Source organism: Astyanax mexicanus, chromosome 7, assembly GCF_023375975.1.
Source record: "Astyanax mexicanus isolate ESR-SI-001 chromosome 7, AstMex3_surface, whole genome shotgun sequence".
Classification (NCBI taxonomy): domain Eukaryota; kingdom Metazoa; phylum Chordata; class Actinopteri; order Characiformes; family Acestrorhamphidae; genus Astyanax; species Astyanax mexicanus.
In genome coordinates this window covers 41,377,354-41,391,674 of record NC_064414.1, presented here as the reverse complement: position 1 = coordinate 41,391,674, position 14,321 = coordinate 41,377,354, and the positions used below count along the sequence as shown (strand labels likewise).

Below are 14,321 nucleotides of genomic sequence, written 5' to 3'. Positions count from 1 at the left end.
AGACCGCTTGAAAAGGAACCACATTTAAGAGAATTACACACAGACACACTTTCTCTGTAACTGCACTTTTTAAGCAATAGAATAAAGAATGGTGTGCTGGTAGTTTCACCTGTCCTTTATAAATGTAGCTATATATTTTATATGCTATATAGACAAGTGCTAGGACACCTGCTTTTTCAGTTATTCATTAGTTTGTTCTGAAAACAAGGGTATTGAAAAAAATCATCCTGTTTCTGTAGTAACTGTAAAAAAGCAAAGTCTTTCTGCTAGATTTTAAAGCATTATTGAAAGAATTCGAATGCGGCTGCAAGAACGTTAGTGACTTCCCTCCTCATCTTCACCTTTTTCCAAAAAACACAGGTGCAGAAAATTAACGTTTTAATGTTTAAGAAGCCTCATAGGAAATAAACCCCACGGCTAATGGCACACAGTCAGTATTACTTTTATTTTAAGAACTTGTCAAATAAACAGAAGAAACATAATAACTGATGGTAAACTGCTAGTGTGTTTGATAACATATACCAAAAATGTATATTTCAGACTTCTCTAGGCTGTGCATAACCATAAGCACAAGTAATTAAGTGCCTTCATTTTTACATTATCTAGTAGTAGAAGCAGAGTTATCTGATGATCATTTAGTTGACCTTCTCAAAGTATTCCTTTGACCCCTGAGGAGTGGGCTTTATCTGAAATAAAAAAAAAAGTATGAATAAAATTACAATCTGATTAAAACATAACAATAAACATAACTCAGTTCAAAAAGAAAGCAGACAGTCTTACTGTTGGTGATTTTGGAGTCCAGCTAGCTGGGCAGACCTCTCCATGTGACTCCACAAACTGGAAGGCCTTAACGAGACGCAGAGTCTCTTCAACAGAACGGCCCACTGGTAGATCATTGACGCTCATGTGTTTGATAACACCATTAGGATCAATGATAAACAGTCCCCTACAGAGAGAAAAATGCAATAAAAGAAAAGCCTTTGTATAGTAATAAGTAGTGGTATTACAGACCACAGATAATTTGGGTTACCGCCATAATAGCTGGGGGAGGCAAGTAACAGGTCTTTTCAGCTGTTCTGGTTTGATAAAGTGAGCAGGCTGACTGGAAGTGCTGTAACAAATAAAATGTACTGATGGACATTCTTCTTGATGAAACTCAGGACATAAATGAACAGGGGCCAGTAGTAAGTATTTTGTTATTATTAAAAATATTTTAAATAATTTAAATTAATAAAGGGATTATTTAAGGAAATTAAAAAGGAAATACAGGTGCTGGTCAACGAATTAGAATAATTTGAAATAGTGCAATCATGAAATTCTTTGAATGCATTTTTTGTGCAGAAAGCAAATCAGGTGTTCACCGCACCTGTCCTACTCGTAAATTTGCTCAGCTGAGCTTTCCAAAAGGCCCATTTAGGCCATTTAACTGTGACACTGTTGTTTTATTGAATTAGAATAATGGAGAAACCGTTTCATTGAATTGGAATAATTTTTATTATAATTACAATCATCACTTTCTCAGTATTTTGTGGCTGCCCCCTTGGCTTGTATGACTGCCTGAAGTCTCCGCGGCATCGATTTGACCAGCTTGTCACAAGTTTCCGCACTCACAGCTTCCCAGGCAGTGGCGATGTTCTGCTTCAGTTGGTCCAGCGTAGTAGGCTTTCTGTCGCGAATTTTCCGCTTGACGATGGCCCAAAGGTTTTCAATGACATTGAGGTCAGGCGAGTTGGCCGGCCATGCCAAAACTTCAAGCTGTTTTTCAGCGAACCAATCTTTGGTCGGCTTTGCCGCATGAGCCGGTGCAAGATCCTGTTGAAATATGAAGTCTTCTTCGCCAAACTGTTCCTCAACAGTCGGATTCAGGAACGTTTCCAGAACATCTTGATATACGGCAGCATTGACAGTCTTCTTGAGGAAGCAGAGTTTCCCTACACCTCGAGCGGACATGCATCCCCAGACCATAATGCTCTGGGGAAACTTGACGGATCTTTTCACGCACTCGTGGTTGTAGGTTTCGCCACCACGACGCCAGACACGAGGACCTTGGTCACCGAAGGAGATGCAGAAGCGTGATTCGTCACTGAAGACCACTTTCTGCCAGTCTTCAGCAGTCCACTCGCCGTGTTCTTTGGCCCACTTCAGCCGTTTCTCCATTTGTTTCTTGTTCAGCATCGGTTTTACTGCTGGAACGCGAGATTTGAAGCCGAGTTCGCGCAGACGACGGTAAGTGGTTGATCTGGAGACGTCAGCGCCGGTCTGCTTGTTCCACAAGTCGGTGAGCTCGGAAGTGGACTTGAACCGGTTGCTGACTGCGATCTTTCTCAGCTGCTTGCTGTCGCGAGCAGAAGTTTTTCGGACGCCGGAACTGTTGGTGCGCTTGCTGCAGTTTTTCTTGCGAGCTTTGCAGACGGAAGACTGGCTGATGCCGAGCTGCTCAGCAATTTTAGTTTGGGTCAAGCCTTGTTGGCGAAGGGCTTGAATTTGAGCCACTATTCCGGTTGAGAGGTCGCGCTGCTTACCCATGATTGATTTTACAACTTAGAAATTCTACTCAACCCTGACTTTATACTGCACAGTGAACACTCTTCACAGAAAACAAAAATTCGAGCATTTATTCTAATTCAATGAAACGGTTTCTCCATTATTCTAATTCAATAAAACAACAGTGTCATAGTTAAATGGCCTAAATGGGCCTTTTGGAAAGCTCAGCTGAGCAAATTTTTTTCCAGGTAACGAGTTCTGTGATTAGTCTAACGAGTAGGACAGGTGCGGTGAACACCTGATTTGCTTTCTGCACAAAAAATGCATTCAAAGAATTTCATGATTGCACTATTTCAAATTATTCTAATTCGTTGACCAGCACCTGTACATTTACCTGCATTTTTTTCCTTTACCAACTTTAAAGATTTTGCGTAATGTTTTTTTAAATGATCATTTTATGTTTATTCATGTCATAGCGTCTTTTTTATGTAATTGTTCAAAGTAAAGAATGGGTACCTTTTTGTTGTGTAGTGAAAACTTGAAAATAATGCCTTTTGTTTACAAAAAAAATAAATCTCAGGGAGAGTAGAATTTACGTATAAATAAAACTACATATGTTAAGATGTAGGCCGAAATTGAGCTTCCCCTCCTTGAAAGACCAGCATCTGCCACTGATTAGAGCAGAGTGTAAATCTACACACTCCACTTTTAACAATAACGTGTAACGGAATAAAAGAAATAAAATACAGCATGAGGGAGAATCACTAATCACTCGATGCAAAAACTACAACACAAACAGAGTGTGTCAAAAATCTGTAGAGCCAAATCAGTGACAAAAGTTTTGTCAATTTGAAAAAAAAAGTATTAAGCTTGAACTTCGGACTAGGTCCTCAACCGTATACCACGCCTCTTTCCTATAATGCCACACCCCAACACAAGATTAAGGTCAAAACTCAAAAAATTTAAAACTAAAACTGAAAGTAAAAAAAAAAAAGTTTTGAACCCTGAAAAATAAAATTTGAAAATGTGATAAAAAAAAAAAACTGATTTCAAAAGCATAAAATCTGCACCTGAAATGTATAAGATTTCAAATAACAAAATACACAAGAAAATGAATCAAATTGGATTCATGGAATCAAATTATATACAAGCTAAAAAAAATGTATACACTTATTTTTATTTTATATATATTATTATTATTGTAAGTTCAAGCTTAATACTTAAACTTCTAGTTTCATTTTTTTTTTAATTGACAAAACTTTTGTCCCTGCTTTGGCTTCATAAATATCACTAATACAAATAAAGCAGAAACACAAAAATACTTTCAAACTGAAAGCTATAATTACTCTCTTACAATTCTCTCTCTGTTCCTTATTTACAAATTGTTTCAAGTCATGACTCAAAATCCAAAATCAGATCCAAACTGCAAGTTTTGTGGTCTATTACACCACTATTAATAAACAACTGAGCACCTCATGGGTTGACTGGCCTGTGAAGTACGTCCCTGTTTGGCTCTTGTCTAGAGTCAGCAAGTGTTTTCTTATAGCAATTAATAATCCAATCTTGTCATTTCAGTACCTTAGAGCAATTCCAGGGCCCTCCAGCAGGACTCCATAATCTCTGGAAACCTGTTTGTTGAGGTCGGCCAGCAGGGGGATGTTGATTTTACCCAGTCCTCCACTCTACAGCAAACAAGAGACCAACGTTCAGACAGCAGGATTAGCAGTTGGCTGTGCTATATTATTTCCCTCCAAAGCTCAGCTGAACATTCAACTCCTGTTTATAATCAACCAGCCTTTTATTAGACAATCTATCTACCAGGAGCAATAATGTGCATAGAGTTTCTAGACAATCATTATTCAGCTCTATTTATTAATTCATTTGAATGGCATAGATTGAATTTCTAGTATGTCAGTATTCCACAGTTCTTCAAGAAGCTGTTAAATATTATATAAAATTATATATTAATATATATTAATCCGTCTCATTATGTGATAAAATGTTTTAAACACAACGCATTGGGGATGATTTCAGGAATGACCAATTTATCAACATATCTAGCCTTTTTATATTCATTTCTATTTCTAAAATGTGGATAGTTCACAGAATCATTTTAGATTAGGTCTGAAAACTGGAGCTGCAAAAGTTTGAGCAGTACTTCATACACAGTGTAGAGGAACAATAGTTCTACCTTTCTAGGGGTGTTGGTCCAGGCCAAGTGTGTAAAATGAGAGTCCACAGACACACCCACTACTGCACAGTTAATATCATGGAATTCACTGGCTTTGTCACTGAATGAGATGATTTCAGTGGGGCAGACAAATGTACTGCAAAGATGGAAACAAGAAAAACAAACAAAAACATTTTTTTACTTCATTTATACGGAACATATATTTCAGCATAGAAAACATGAAAAAAAGAATGCACCCCAATATGAAAAGGCATGAGGCATACTTGTAAAATCAATGCATTTGCTATATTATGCACCAATACATATGCATTACAGAATGCAAAGTTTATTGAGAAGGAACTGCAGCCTAGTTTGACTATTATAAAAAAATATTATTAAATCCTCCACAGCATTGGCTATTACACACTTACTTGTGACAAAAGTCCTTTAAAAACAGGCATTGCCAGATTGACCATAGCATTTTCCAGGTCATACCAGTACAGAAAGATAAAAATATAAATATTTTTATGAGCGACACTAAAATGAACAATACAACAAAGTCACAGATATAGACATAAGAGACATAAGACAATAGTGCAATAGTGATGGGGGGATTCAAGATGGAATGACTACCATTTTAAACAGAACCTGTATAAACATTATATATACATACATATACACACGTATAATTTAAACACTGAACAATAATTTTATGCATAAAAAAAAAAAAAACTCCAACAGTATTTTTTTGTCGTTTGTCTTTGTACATTTAATATACAGATTTGCTAAATTACTTACAAGTCAAGTGGGTAGAAAAACAGGACCAGGTATTTGCCTTTGTAGTCATCTAGACTGATATCTTTGAATTCTCCTTTGTGTACAGCAGTTCCCTTAAAGTGTGGAGCATGCTGGGTGACAGCTGGTGCCCATTTAGTAGTGCCTGAATTTTGGATTAGACAGAAAAAAAATAGGATAATATTTAACAAACAAAAAAGATTAGAATTAAAAACAGTATATTTAGCTTGTACAGACACTGTGTTTATTTAAAATACAAGCAATAGAAACATACTGATGGAGAAGCAGGCCTTCTGTACAGCAGAACATGGGAGTGCTCTTGAAGCTTTGATGGCAGACGCCCCATTCAGTGGGGCCAGGGTCCTTAGTCCATTAACTGCCGCTCTTGCAGCCTGCAGATAAGAACCAGGGATGAATAAGCCACTCTGATCAGGCCAACAGTCTACAAGGGTGTCCAACATAATTTCTTTTAAGATTGCACACATGTATACTGTATGCACGAATAAACTACACCCTGGATAGTCTTCTTTTTTTATAGAACATTATGAGCTCCATGTTGATTCTCCATTTCACCCAGTTTAACCTTGTTTTGGTAACCTTGTGTTTGAAGGGCCTGGTAAGAATCTGATTAACTGCCCTGCTGTGAAATCCTGTTACTGGTCGTAGCTGGATTCTAAATGGTCCAAGTTAGACATTTTAGTGGTCTTTGCACTTCAAAAATACCAAGAGTGTGCCGATCTGTCTTCAAAGCTGAATGTGCTAAAAAGAATCTAAAATATGAAACACATTTTGGATTGTTTAAAACTTATGTATGAACTAAAAACTGGATGGAACTTAAAATATACACACTAAAATAATTTGCTTAGTTAAATCCAGTTAGCAACTTTTTTTTGGCCAGGCAGTTTATATACAGCTCTAGGAAAAAAAAAAAATAAGAGACCACTTTAGTTTCTGGATCACTTTCTCTGATTTTGCTATTTATAGGTATATGTTTGAATAAAATTAATATTGTTATTTTATTATAGTATAAACTACGGACAACATTTCTCCCAAATTCCAAAAACAGTCATTTGGAACAATTTTAGCAAAAAAAATAATAAATTGCTAAAATAACAAAAGAGATCAGAGTCAGAAATGAATATTTGGTGGAATAATCCTGGTTTTAAAATCACAGTTTTCGTGCATCTTGGCATGTTCTCCTCCACCAGTCTTACACACTGCTTTTGGATAACTTTATGCCTGCACTCCTGGTGCAAAAATTCAAGCAGGTCAGCTTGGTTTGATGGCTTGTGATCATCCATCTTCCTCTTGATTATATTCCAGAGGTTTTCAATTTTGTAAATTCAAATTTAAATGGTCTCTTATTTTTTTCCAGAGCTGTATATAAATAAACTGAAATGCAAGTTGTTTTCTATTGCATACAGTATAACATAGACTGTAAGGTGTAATAATATGCTGATGAACTGGTCAGGTGTGTTGAGAACAGGTAGAGCAGTTGGATAAAATGTAAAGGGCTGGTACATAAAACAGGACTGCAGAAAAAGAACCACTAAAACATCAGCACTCAGGCCGCACAGCTCATGTGATCAGGTTTATCCGCATTAGGTTTGGTACTGTGCTGCAGGTTACTGAATGCGCCACTGACTGACAAGGTTATGCTCACCACCACACAAATACTCCCTTCTCCATAACCACCACCCTTATATCCCCACAGTCCTCCCCAACACCAGCTAACACAGCGCCTCACACAGCCCAGCCTCAGCCAGCTAACCTGCACAGCCAGCTATATCAGCTCTAAATCTCCTCTTAAATCATCTCAAAACTCACAGAAGTCCCGAGAAGTCTCCCCACGGCGGCTGCCATCTTGCATGTGTTACTAAAGACAGTGACGTCCGAGAGAGTCGTTCTTTTCAACTGGCTCTTTCCAGCGACTCCGATACACAGCTCCAACTGAACCGAGTCTTTCTCACAAGCGCATGAACCATAACAGCCTATGTTTTTTATATATATAATTATGCTATATAAAACAATCCGACAAAATGAGATAGACACAATATTAGGCACAAATCCACAACATATACAACCAACATCACACTTATATACATATAAAAAGCAAACAAACAAAAAAACTAAACAAACAAATAAACAGAAAAAAGAAAAGTGTGATTCAAATCAAATCGAAAAGCTTTAAAATATCTATGCATTTATGACATTTCTTATTCTTTATTTTTTTTGTCAAAAAATTGACAAGGTGTGTATATAATTATATAAGTCTAAATAAACAAATGTTTGAAATTTTGCAAATTTGTGTATATAATCTTTTATAATCCTAAAATTATAATCAAACATAATACAATGTAAATCAATATAGCCTAAAAAAAAAAAAAAATAAATAAATAAACATAAAAAATGCTAAACAAAAGAAACAGACAAGCAAACAAAAAAAAATAGTGCTTTATTTTTTATGCCCTTTTAATGCCGTATTTTTGAATGCTTATTTTTGAAGACCCATCCACAACACAGAACACAGGACAAAAGGTGATTGTGTGTTTAATCTGATAAATCTAGAACACTTTCTTATGGCTAATCTTTTCTGTCTACGGACCACGTGTTTCTAGCGAGTCACTGAATCGAGCAGGCAGTTCAGAACCAATCGGTTCGTTTCACTGATTCGAACTTGCGCAGTAGTAGCGCTCCTACGTCACAGCCACTCCAGGAAATCAAAGGCTGAAACAAACGTGCGCGCGCCGCCGGTATGACCTACACAGTTCCTGACTGCACTGCTTTCCCATTGACATTCAGTATGTTCATATTCCAATAACAATACACGCATTACAGCCCGTTTATTACCATATTCTGTGTGAACACTGCTGAGCTGTGGAGGCTAAAATGGACCTGAACCTGGAATACTGGCAGAGTAATGAGCGGGTAAGTCACAGTGCATAGATGGATGGTGATAGATCTTTATTTTTAATTGGATTATAATTTGAAATGCATGTAAACGCTCAGTCTTATATATCTGCTGCAATGTCTTCAAGACTTTCCTGGACAGACTTCGCCTGTGGTCCAAGCTACTGGACCCCAGCTGCCTGACGGCTTCTGATGTGAGTAGAGCTGCTCATCTCTGACCATCTCTGACCTCAGATGTTAAGCAGTGTTGTCAACTTTTTTCCAGAGAGAAGTAGCTAAAGACTGCTTGAAAAGTCGCTAAATGTCACTAGATGGCGTAGTACACATTTAGCAGTCTTTTTTATATACAGGTGCATCTTATTGGAATTAGAATATCATTGATAAAATGATAAGTTACTTTATTTCAGTAATTCAGTGGAACAAAATGTGCAACTCATATATATATATATATATATATATATATATATATATATATATATATATATATATATATATATATATATATATATATATATATATATATAGATAGATAGATAGATAGATAGATAGATAGATAGATAGATAGATAGATAGATAGATAGATAGATAGATGTATTACACACAGAGTGATCTATTTTAAGCATCTATTTCTTTCATTGTTCATGATTATGGCTTACAGCCAATGAACACCCAAAAATCAGTGTCTCAGAAAATTAGAATGTTAAGTATAAGTCCAATTGGTACTGTTGGCAGTGTGGCAAGTCCTGCTGGAAAATGAAATCCATATCTCCATAACAATGGTCAGCAAAAGTAAGCATAACATACTATAGGATTTTCTGGAAATGCACTGCACTGACTTTGGACTTGATATAACACAGTGGACCAACACCAGCAGATGACATGTCTCTCCAAACCATCACTGATCATCAGTAAATTTTACTTTTCATTTGGGAATAACGGGACCAAGAGAGTCTGGAGGAAAAGTGGAGAGGAACACAGTCCAAGCTGCTTGAGGTCTAGTGTGAAGTTTTCACAATCAGTGATGGTTTGGAGAGACATGTCATCTGCTGGTGTTGGTCCACTGAGTGGGATAAAGAAAGTTTAGAATATGGTAGCTTAAAAAGAAATTGTATGTTTAAAATGAAACCACACAAAATAAGAAGTGGAGCTCTTTAATATAACTGTGGTACTTATTGTGCTTTAAAAATGTACCAGATGACACATTAAAGAGCCTACTCTGTTTAACTCATAATTACATATCATTCATTGCATTTCATTTTAAATCATTTCATTGTTTCACGTTGTGGAATGTTCAGTACATTGTATAAAAATCAAAGATCATGGATGGGACAAGGAAAATGTAATTCATGAAAGTATTTTGACAACTATTGGTAATTATTATTTTACATTGATCAAAGAGCTTCATGTTTTCGAAAGAGTTACCTGTCTTTTTTTTTTTTTTCATTTTCAGGCTGAAATTGAAAATGCACGTGGTTTACTCAAAAGTGACACAAAGCAACACGAGAAGGACAAAGTATGGAAAGCTTTAAAAATATATATTTTTTATTTAAATTCTATGTTGTTGTATATTTATTGCCATTATTTGTTTTTGTAGGTTGATCATGCCTGGACACTCTCTTTGGTAAGTATCTAATATTTTACAACAGTGATCCATGATACTGTAATGTAATGATGCATTTTAACCATAATTATCATGATTGTAACATATTAGGAAATACAAGTAGAATCTAAAAAAAATATATATATTGAATGCCTTAGAGTCTTGCGTCTAAACTGTTTATTTTTGGTATTTCTAGTCCTCTGTCCATGCTGATAGTGGAGCACCGATTCCCCCAGTGTATCGACCTCAAGGTAACAAATACTCATAGATATTACTGTACATACACCTAGAAAAAATTAAGAGACTACTTCAGTTTCTGAATCAGTTTCTCTGATTTTGCTATTTATAGGTATATTTTTGAGTAAAATGAACATTGTTGTTTTATTCTATAAACTACGGAAAGCATTTTTCAAATAAAAATATTGTCATTTAGAGCATTTATTTGCAGAAAATGAGAAATGGCTGAAATAACAAAAAAGATGCAGAGCTTTCAGACCTCAAATAATGCAAAGAAAATATAAAATTCATATTCATAAAGTTTAAAGAGTTCAGAAATCAATATTTTGTAGAATAACTCTGGTTTTTAATCACCGCTTGGCATGTTCTCCTCCACCAGTCTTACACACTGCTTTATTAGTTTTATTTGATTCCTTACCTCAGTACAGTAAGGATTTTTTTGCAAGAACTGTTATGTTCTTTTCTTTTGCTTCCCCTAAAGTTGGAAGTGTATTTCACTTTTACTCCACTGCCATAAACACAAATAGCATTATGAAGTACCTCTTATGTACGGCTATCTATCTTTCTGACTGACACAGAAGTGGTATCTGAAGTGAAAGAAGCGTGCAGATGTATCTGGTAGAGTAATAATACAGGATTTTTCACAAATATGAATGGGGTTATAAAGCATTATGTAATACTGGTGAAAGAGGTCTCCTACTAATCCACCAAAGTTCCATTGTGCAGTAGCAGCATTCAGAGGTGGAGTGGCACTGACAGAGTTGCCAGTTTACTGCTAAGGGAAATGGCTTTGGAAGCTGATATTTTAGGGTACAATCACAACCTAATAATGCTTTAACATCTCACATGACCTTTTGTTGACCCTGTATTTCAATTTCTTTTTTCCCCACAGCTTTTCTGCCCTTAGCAGGTCCATTGGTGAGTGTTGTTGCACAGTATATCAGAATTTGTACTGCATATGTATTTTTTTACTGCTTTGTATAATACATAAAAAAAATCTATATCTGAACCTTAAATAAATAAATTCTTTAATAAATATAATTACATTTGTTCATTGTCTTCTGCTCCTTAGGTTGTTGGAAGTTTATTGCCCCATAAGACGGTCAAGTCCGCCCTGTTCTGGCATGTAATGATCTTTTCAAATAGTTTACATATTCTGTTCAGTAATTTCTTGGAATGGCAGATTTTACCAAAAGATGAAATATTATTGGTTTGTTCTCTACAGTTTATGCTCCATGGCTACTGTGCTGGATTTAACCATGTCAACAGAAATACAACCTCAACACCGGTAATTGAGAATGTTTTATGAACAACTATTTTAGTTTCTTACCTAATTAAATTGCTTATTTCTTTTGATTTACCTGAGTATTGTAATATGTCTTCTGTGACTGTTTGTCTGTAAAAAATACAGTGACGCATCTGAACAGAACTTAAACAGTCCTTTTTTATTTATTTAGGATCATAAAACATCTACAAAGCAGTCTTTTCTAATTGCTGGAGCAGCTGCGTATGGTATGATTGCAGGGGTGAGTTTTCTCTCTGTCTCTTTCTTTTCTTGCAGTAACATATTTACAGTTATTTTCACATACTTATCTTAATTTGCCTGTTTTTAGGCCATTCCTCAAGTCATAGTTAATCGTCTGAATGTCATTGACCCCATGGCTCTGACCTTCTGCAGGACACTGCTGCCTATTCCTATTTCAGGTGAATTAAGCTTCATTCTAGCTCATAGAAATTGTCTAATATCACTTTAAGATGCATAAGCAGTCATGACTACATACACTGTCTTATCTTTATCAATTTTGTTTATTTGTTGTAAACTAGCTGTCCAGCGCATTATTACTTTTAATGCATACTTTATCAGCGATGAACATAACTAATGCATCTGTATTTTCCAGTTCTTTTGGCCGGCTACACTTTGATGGTGGTGAGAAGTGAGGAAATAGACAAAGGAATACAAGTCTTTGATTCTAATGGGAATTCAGTTGGTTTGTCAAAGGAGGCTGGATATCAGGTGAGAATAGTGCTGTTGAGAATGAGAGTGTCTAAAGGCATACTTGCAATCAGTCGTTCAATCATTATTTCCATTTTACAGGCTGTTTTTCAGACTGCAGTATCCCGAGCCACCCTATTTGGCACCACTGCAATACTGCCTAATGTACTTATTCACTATCTAAGAAGGTACTGCACATTCAGCACCATTTACTGCTCATTACATAGATATCAGTCAGAGCTTGTGTACTCCTGCAGGCCTAAGCGACACCTAAACTCAACGGATCTCTGTGTTTTCTCCTAGGGCAAACTTTTTCCAAAGGAATCCAGTGATTATTGCTCCTGTTAAGCATTTTAGTATGATCATGGTCTTTGGCTTGATGATCCCTGTGTCCTTCAGTCTGTTCCCACAACTTGGCAAGGTAACACACCAGACAGACTATCAATCAGACAATCAGACTAGCTGTTTCCAAGACAGGGATTAATCTTAGTATATGACCTACACTGCATTTTGAATGGCAGATTTAGTCTGGGTCTAGGTTTAATCCATGTCCAGAAATTTAACCCCATGTGCTTTACACTCTACTTCATTCAGAATTGCTGGACAGTTAGTGAATAGTGAATGGCAAGTGACTGTGCAGTGTAATCTTCAATACGTATACATATATACACTCCTGGTGGAAATTTTGAGAAAAGTAAAAAAAAAAAAAAAAAAAAAAAAAAAAACTTGCAAGAATTGGCAATTCACCCCATTATATATTAAGAAGGTTCTAGGTAGAACTTCACAATGCAAAAAGAAGAAATGGGAGCCATCGCTGGTGAGGTTTGACACAGTAAATGGATTATGGAACAAAAAAAGTCAATTGGTTGGACCAAAAATATTTACCAGCTCTAAGCCACTGCAGTCAAGACACTGAATGATCCTTAACCCAAATAAAAGCCATTACTGGTGATGACTACTGCTCAATAACCATCCGACGGTATATGCAAGGGAAGAACCACACATGGGACACTGAAAGAAAAGAAAGTTGACATTTTTTTTTCTTCAATGGAACAGGTAGTGCAGGGGTGTCAAACAGCAGCTGGCTAGGTGGAAATGTTGCAACAGACAACATTTGTGCAGTAATCACTGGATATTTAAACAAGACTGCCTGACAAAAAACCTGTTCCAGTAGAATTACATCACTCTTACGGACCTTCCTGCATGTTCCCCTGATCTAAATCTGATTGACAACATTTGGGGGTGGATGGAAAGGGAAGTTTACAAAAACGGACCTTTGTAAAGATATCTCCAACGCTTGAAGCAATGTTCTTACTCGCCTGCTGAAAATGCTTGCATCAAGCATGTCTAAATGATAGTTTGAAGTGATGAATAAGAATTTTGGAGCTACTCATTACTCAGTCCATTTTTTTGGCACTTTCATTTCTGTTTTGAGAAGTTTTTTTGAGCCGTGGTCTTGAACATTTCATTAGCCGATGAACAGCCTATTTCCGTTAACTTGTTTCCAATACATTGGCAGCTCAAAATATTTTATCTCTTGCTCCCATTTCTTACGTTTGCATTGTGATGGTGTATAAGGTCAGTTTTTAACAAGTAATAATATTTTGATGTGGAGTGTTTTACATGTCTTACCCAGTATTATTCACTTTAACATAGGTTTAAATGTTTGTATAGATGTTCTTGTTGTACCAAGTGTTAAGTGCAATATAAATACAATAGTAATGTAATTTAATACAAAATTAAAACCATTCTTATGTTGTTTGTTTCAGATTGAAAGGAGGAAACTGGAAAGTGACCTACAGGCCTTAACCGAAGATAAACAGCTGTTTTACCATAGAGGACTGTAAAAGCCAGGTCATGCCCTACTTGCAGGACATTAGCTGCTAACAGCACATAACTGTCTGTACAAGTTCGGTACAAGTGCTGTATAGACCCCCCCGGGGCAAGCTAAAACAACCTGAAGAGCGTAATGAAGCAGTGATAGAAACGTTAGCCTGTTTAGTGTGTTTCCACACAAACACACAAAAAAACGAGTTCACATTGTCCTCATCCAGTCCAGCATTATGTTCCATGAGCTGAAATATATTAAAGTCAGAAGAAATGCTCTTATTTTGTTTCAAAAAGGTAAAAAC

At 36.2% G+C, this 14,321-nt stretch overlaps 2 protein-coding genes across 2 annotated transcripts; one reads left to right on the top strand and one right to left on the bottom strand.

The window, feature by feature from the left end:
• Positions 1 to 426: 426 nt before the first annotated feature.
• prdx3 (peroxiredoxin 3) lies at positions 427 to 7,376 on the bottom strand. The gene is made up of 7 exons (XM_015608230.3): positions 7,277 to 7,376; positions 5,724 to 5,841; positions 5,453 to 5,594; positions 4,676 to 4,811; positions 4,063 to 4,166; positions 781 to 946; positions 427 to 686 (listed from the first exon to the last, which is right to left on the bottom strand). Exons 1-7 carry the CDS (start codon positions 7,310 to 7,312, stop codon positions 636 to 638), a joined length of 753 nt encoding a protein of 250 aa, XP_015463716.2. The 5' UTR covers positions 7,313 to 7,376; the 3' UTR covers positions 427 to 635.
• A 781-nt stretch (positions 7,377 to 8,157) lies between these two features.
• On the top strand, positions 8,158 to 14,298 carry sfxn4 (sideroflexin 4). The gene is made up of 14 exons (XM_007258686.4): positions 8,158 to 8,377; positions 8,488 to 8,553; positions 9,810 to 9,872; positions 9,954 to 9,980; positions 10,156 to 10,210; positions 11,089 to 11,114; positions 11,269 to 11,322; positions 11,422 to 11,484; positions 11,654 to 11,722; positions 11,810 to 11,900; positions 12,095 to 12,210; positions 12,292 to 12,377; positions 12,493 to 12,610; positions 13,959 to 14,298. Exons 1-14 carry the CDS (start codon positions 8,339 to 8,341, stop codon positions 14,034 to 14,036), a joined length of 951 nt encoding a protein of 316 aa, XP_007258748.3. The 5' UTR covers positions 8,158 to 8,338; the 3' UTR covers positions 14,037 to 14,298.
• The last annotated feature ends 23 nt before the right edge of the window (positions 14,299 to 14,321 follow it).

Excerpts from the sequence above, each read along its gene's own strand:
- sfxn4 (XM_007258686.4), top strand. The coding sequence starts at position 8,339 with ATGGACCTGAACCTGGAATACTGGCAGAGTAATGAGCGG. Across the intron at positions 8,554-9,809 it reads GCTGCCTGACGGCTTCTGAT|GCTGAAATTGAAAATGCACG; the intron begins GTGAGTAGAGCT and ends TTTCATTTTCAG. Across the intron at positions 11,485-11,653 it reads GAAATACAACCTCAACACCG|GATCATAAAACATCTACAAA; the intron begins GTAATTGAGAAT and ends TTATTTATTTAG.
- prdx3 (XM_015608230.3), bottom strand. The coding sequence starts at position 7,312 with ATGGCAGCCGCCGTGGGGAGACTTCTCGGGACTTCT. Across the intron at positions 4,812-5,452 it reads TTTTTCTACCCACTTGACTT|TACATTTGTCTGCCCCACTG; the intron begins GTAAGTAATTTA and ends CCATCTTTGCAG. Across the intron at positions 687-780 it reads GGACTCCAAAATCACCAACA|ATAAAGCCCACTCCTCAGGG; the intron begins GTAAGACTGTCT and ends TTTTTATTTCAG.